Source organism: Staurois parvus, unplaced genomic scaffold (assembly GCF_062004578.1).
Source record: "Staurois parvus isolate SC_StPar_1 unplaced genomic scaffold, SC_StPar_1.0 ptg000234l, whole genome shotgun sequence".
NCBI lineage: Eukaryota > Metazoa > Chordata > Amphibia > Anura > Ranidae > Staurois > Staurois parvus.
Genome location: NW_028318030.1, coordinates 5452020 through 5458019, shown reverse-complemented (window position 1 = coordinate 5458019; position 6000 = coordinate 5452020). Strand labels below are relative to the sequence as shown.

The 6000-nt window shown below is 40.3% G+C and overlaps 1 protein-coding gene across 1 annotated transcript in view; it reads right to left on the bottom strand.

Moving 5' to 3' along the window:
- Nucleotides 1-216: 216 nt before the first annotated feature.
- CALY (calcyon neuron specific vesicular protein) overlaps nt 217-6000 on the bottom strand; it is a 45200-nt gene continuing 39416 nt past the window's right edge. Inside the window, exons 4-5 of the mRNA XM_089680030.1 lie at nt 5375-5488; nt 217-1440 (exon numbers count right to left, since the gene is read on the bottom strand). Coding sequence (XP_089536156.1) covers nt 1246-1440; nt 5375-5488 — 309 coding nt within the window. The 3' untranslated portion in view covers nt 217-1245. The remainder of the gene's footprint in view (nt 1441-5374; nt 5489-6000) is intronic.

The following is a 6000-nucleotide window of genomic DNA, read 5'->3' as shown; positions in this document are numbered from 1 at the left end:
TCTAATGCTGATGATAATGGCAGCCAGACTGTGGAAGCAAGCAAAATACCAGTAATTACTTCAGTCGGATACTTACTTGTAGTAAATAAGATGCCCAGCTCTTATCCTTTCTCCTGTAAGAGCTAATTATTAACATCAGGCACACTGATCATCTGATCTATATGAAAATATTCAAACTAAAGGAGGATTATGAAATTAATCAAACATAGGCCACTGTACAGTTAAAAGTAATATATTTAATGTAGCATACAAATGAAATGCCATGACTTCACAATACAATATGAAATTTATTTTCCACTTTAAGCTTAAAACAGATCACATTCTCTCCAGACAGCAATATGAAGGGTCTCTGGCCCTATACTGTTCAAGTTACAACACTGAGACCCCTGCCCTGACATAGTTTATGTTGACTTAGCACATTCTGTTTACCTCATTTGCTAACGTTTCATGTGAAATGAACTGAAGTGGAGCATTTCAAATATCCAAACACGTGCAGAAAAGGCTCCTATTTTTTTTTAATATCTATTGCACATAATTGGATGTTTGTATTTAATTCACTGTCCTTAACCTCACACAGTTGGAAATCAGACCCAAATATTATATCCTCTTGGTATAATTATCAGTTTAGGTCTAGCAGTATAATGAAAAGGTATTACATTGATGGTCTTCATGAGAGTTTCACTTTTGTTTTCAAGTGGCACATCCCATTTAATCATATTCCATCATTTAACAAGCAACAATATGGTGACTATAATAAAAGATAGTTAAAAGCAATAAATGTAAATAACTCCATTGAGAAAGTGAAAATGTATTCTAGAGATTATGATAGTACAGCAAAAATGAGTACTGACTGTCCTTAAAGTGCTGCACAGAGTTGTTTGGGACATCACTCTGTTTCTTATGACTTGTCCATTGTATCTTTTAATCTTGGTAAAATTATTTGTCTACAATATATTTTTACTTTTTTCTCCAGTTCTCTTGAGTTCCCTCTCTGTAACAATGAGTAGTATTGTTATGGAAACCCTGCCCCACAAAAAGACATTCTGCAAAATATTAAGTGCGTTAACTTTATTGCATCTCCGACACACCTTGCAAACTGGGACTAATTTTTATTTTTACATGAAGATGTTTCAGGCAAAGTAGTGCATGGTGATAGGGAAAACTTCCAGCTCTTCCAAAAGCCAACCTTCTTCCTTAAATTTTCCTTGATCTCACAGATTTCCCCCCTTCCTTAGCTATATAAACTCATTGCTGTGCTGCCCCCATCTCTCTTTTGGCTTTTTCTGCCTCCTTGAGGGCATTGATGACCGGCAGCCAGGGAGAAGGCAGTTCTGGAAGAGTCTTCTTGGCCTGTGTGATTGCTGTGTAAAGGGTGCCATGTGGTCCTGCTTCTTGCTGGGAATAATACATTTCCAGGTCTGTAGGAGAGCAATGCTTGTGCTGCAGAAGAAAAGGTTCAGTCACAAAACAATCGATTCAACACAAATAGGAATATGCAATTGGCAATAGGTATGCCCCAATTATGTATTTATGCGTAATCTTGTCCCTAGTGCTGGGAAAGTCCTCCTTATTAAACCGTGATGTGATTCATTGTTAGGATGCTAGTGGCTAAAGAGGTTGTAATCAGGCCCGGACTGGCCATAGGGCACATCGGGTGGGCCAGGGCCGCCTGGGCAGGAGACGCGGCCGGGTGGCACATAGAGGACCGTGCATTTCTCAGTTCCTCTATGTTCCACCTAGCCACCTCTCCTACGGGCTGCATGCCCTGGGCTCCTGTACGCCCCCCCCCTCATCGCCCTGAGCACTGCGAGGGAGCTCTCAGCATATTACATGCCCAGTGTTGACAGTCCCCTGCCCACCACCACAGACAGGAGAGGAGAGAGAAAGCTGCCCCTCCTCCTGTGTCTGCTCCGCCCACACTCCCAGCAAGTCTTGTGTCTTTTCTTCACCCCTTCTTTCTCTCCTTTCTTTCTTCTCTCTTTATTTCTCTGTATCCTGTTTCTCTCCTTTCTTTTTCTCTTTTTTTCTCTCTCCTTCTTTCTCTTTCTTTCTTCCTCTGTCTCCTGTTTCTCTCCTTTCTTTCTCTCTCTCCCTCTGTCTCCTGTTTTCTTCCATTCTTTCTCTCTGTCCGTCTGTCTCCTGTTTTCCTCCATTCTTTCTTTCTCTCCTTCCTTCCTTCCTTCTTTCCCTCCCTCTTTCTTTTCTTCCTTCCTTCTTTACATCTCTCTTTCTTCTCTCTCTCTCTCCTCTTTTTCCTCTCTACTTCCTTTCCCTCGTTCTATACATATTTCTTTCTCTCTCTCTGTCTCCCTCTTTCCTCCTTTCTCTACTTCTTTCTTTCCCTCCTTCCTTTCTTTCCCTGCTTCCTTTCTTCCTACACAAAAAAGTAAATAAATAAGAAAATATAAAATCGTAAAAAATTAAATAAAAATATAAGCCTACTGACACTAGTGGCAGAACTACCAGGGTCTCAAAGGTCGTTCTTGCAACCGGGCCCTGGCGTTCCGCCACCAGGCTCCGAGAAAAGGGTCCCCAGGCTTTGGGCTGCTCAGTCCAAAATGTCCGGGCCTATTTTTTTGTCCCAGTCCGGGCCTGGTTGTAATGGTGCACCATGGAAACTTGTGGCTTTGTGTAACTAAAAGGCATACAACTTTTGGGGAAATTTAGGCATTTTGCCAAGGAACCCCTGAAGAAACCTGAAGGTACCCAAGGGTACCTGGGCACTCTGGTTGAAAAAGGCTGCTTATCTATATTTGGTGATTTTAAACCCCCTGGTGTCCATACGTGGTAGTGGAAAAGAGCTACAGCTAGCAGCAGTAATCATTGTATTGTGTTAGAATACAACAGCACAGTAGGAGGGATTACCTCAACATTGTATTAATGGTGGAATCGATTGATGGTTGAAGGAAAGAAAATCTACATAATCAATGGCCAGCCTTAGAGATCAGTTGCTATTGGGAGGCCAAAAGCCACCTTGTTTCAAAGTGAAATAAAGAATATAATTTTCTATGAGCAAAAGCAAATACCAATGTTATCCTAACTACCCATAGCCAAATTAATAAAGATTATTAACCCTAATTCATCCTGTACTACTCCATTTTATCCATTGATCATGTTATCAGTTACATCTCAGAGATATTTCACCCAAAGAATAAACCTGTTAAATATTCTTACAAGATGCAATTTTTTAAACATATAAGGACAAAGGAACCCACATATAAAGCAGTGGTATGGCTTTACTCCACCCATACCATGCCCATATCCTGTTTATACATTTATGTATTTTTACAAATGTGCACTGCATTCTGCTTGCTTTAAGAAAAAAGCTATTTAAAGGAAAAAGTATGTAATTTTCAAATTCATGTGACCGACCTCCAGTTCAATCTCAGAGTTTTCTCTGTAGTGTTAAGCAGAAGGAACTCCATGGGACACTGCGGGCTCCATACAGTGGCCTGCAAATTATGAATGGAATGTAAAATGCAGGACATGGTGTGTAAATACAACGAGATGTCCAGTGTCTATCAGTGTAGCTGGGTGCTCTGCTGGCTGTGTGCTTCTCTGACTGTTTTTATTTTCTCCACCTTCAGCGGCTGTGTGTGTTTCTCTGGCCACACTTCCACCCCCCCCCCCCCCTACTGGGGAGCCTGTGAGGGTTAAGAAGACTTACTAATGCCGCAGCTCCTCCCCTGCCTCCTGGATGAAGCAACCACACAGGACACTGGGAAATGTAGTTCAAAAGGAGAGCTTAACTGTGAAAGTGAAGAGGGCTGTGAACTACAAGAGCCAAAGATACTTGGTAACTGTAGGAGAGATGAGCAAGTTTTTCTCCTGTGCTTTTGAGAAGAACTTCCTCCTACTGCTTGGGACTGGACCTGTTTGTCTGTGATTGGAGAGATCTGTGTGCTTTGTGTACAGAGGCTGAGGACGGTGCTTAGCGCCTCTTGCTGCTGAGGACTATGGAATACAGACCTGCTGCTTGGACCTGTCTGTGCCTACACCAGAGAGACTGAGCTGTGAAGAAAAGAGTGCTGGAGGCAAGGAAAAATAAACAGAATCTTGAGGACTGCAGCCTGACAAGTGTCCAGGACAAGGTTCACTGTGCTTGAGGACTGGTGGGAGGTTGCAAATATGATTATTTCACCACTGTTTAGCAAGTTCAGTACAGCAGGAGAGTGTCCATTTGCCTAGCAGCCCAAAAGTAGTTCACTGCATGCGGTCTTAAAGAGGTGGTAATAAGTGCACCACCATACAGATTGGGCCCCACTATTAGATGGCTGAAGAAGCAAGTCAGGCCTCATATACTAAACAATAGTATTATCTTATGTGCCATGGTGATCTGAACTAACTGCCACATCATAGTTTGGCATTAGTTGCAGTTAGCTTACTGCATTCAAATTGACTTATTTGCGTACTTACTGTTCTTGTGCATTGCTTTCTTATTTTTGCAATATTTCTTATTTTTGCATATATCTTGCAATGATATATTTATTTTATTTGGAGTCAAGTAGTCTGATGTCTAATTTCATATGCGGACATAGTTGTTGTAACATACTAATACCTAAGGTAACATAGGTCTTTGCAGCAGACTGATATATCCAGGTGTGTCAGAGGGGCAAAGTAGTTTATGGATGAGTGGCAGAGAACAGAGGACCCAGTATACCAAGCAGCTCTGGTGGGGGTAGAGCTACAGAAGTATCAATTCTCCATTTTAAGTTGTCCAATAAATCTTCCTTCACAAATGCAATAGGAGCCCACTAGAGGGACCCATGGCTTAAAGAGCCCCTAGTTCTATTTGTTCACCAAGAAACAAGGAACACATTTTATATTGGTAGGAGCAGCAAAAAAGAAACAGCAAATTATCAAGAAAGGTAAAAAGGGGTAATTAGTTATAACTGAACACACAATTTAAATAGGTTAAAAAAATGCACAGTATAAATATAAACCTGTTATACACATACCAGACTTGCTGGAAAGGGGGATGCTTGTCTCTTAAATTATATTGTCCTTTCCTTACTCTGTAGCTAGATGATGCTCTGTAAAGCTAGTCCCAACATCTTCTCAGTGTGTCTTTAGTTTTCTGTTATGAACACATGGAATTGCTGGAACTAGACATACTATATTTTTTTTACCTATGTGATGTTCATCTGTGAAGATCTGCACGAGTTTTTGATAAAAGCTTTCTATGATCTTCAAGATCTCATTTGAATCAAGTCACTGTCTGCCAACTGTGCTAAGATTGTAAGTTATAGCTATCTCACACTTGCATAGTTAATCACATTTGCAATATTTAGATTGAAGAAGCAGATAAGGATCTTGTTGATATTAGATTTTTGATTGAAAGTTTTGCAGTGTTAAGGGTTATGTTGAACAGTACCTTGAAAATGAAACCTTCAGGACAAGTGAGCTGTTCATACCACAGAGCCTTGTACATCACCAGCATCAGAAGACAAGCCAGAAAAACCATGGTGATCAGGATAAGGCCAGTCAGCTTGAGAAGTCAAGAAAACAAAATAAGACATCTTTTAGGAATCTTAAAAGAAGTAACAGAAAACATTTAGATATGTTATATTACATGTATATTGTTTTATTCTGCAGACAATAGAAGATCTACAGAGGAGTTTTTTCATTGAAATCTAAGCACACACTACCTTAAAAGCAGGGTATAAATATTTGAAAATGTTTAAGTTAAAAATATAGTCAGTTTTGGTCAACTGAACTGAGAAGCAGGACTGTAAATCAATCAAGAGGAAACTAGGCTGATCCTTTGCAAGCTCATAGGTTACTTATAATTAAAAAATCAGATATTTAGCCAATTTACACTAAGTATATGATTTAAAAATGCATAGGCAGAAGGTGTCTTCAGTGAACTTTGAGTATAGCCACAACCCCCACCAAGCCGTTTATTGGTTAATGAGTTTCACCTTAAAATGAAAGGACTCATAGGGATGCTTGGGAAGTGGATAAGTGATGAGGGCACGTTTAACATGGAACTGAAGTGTT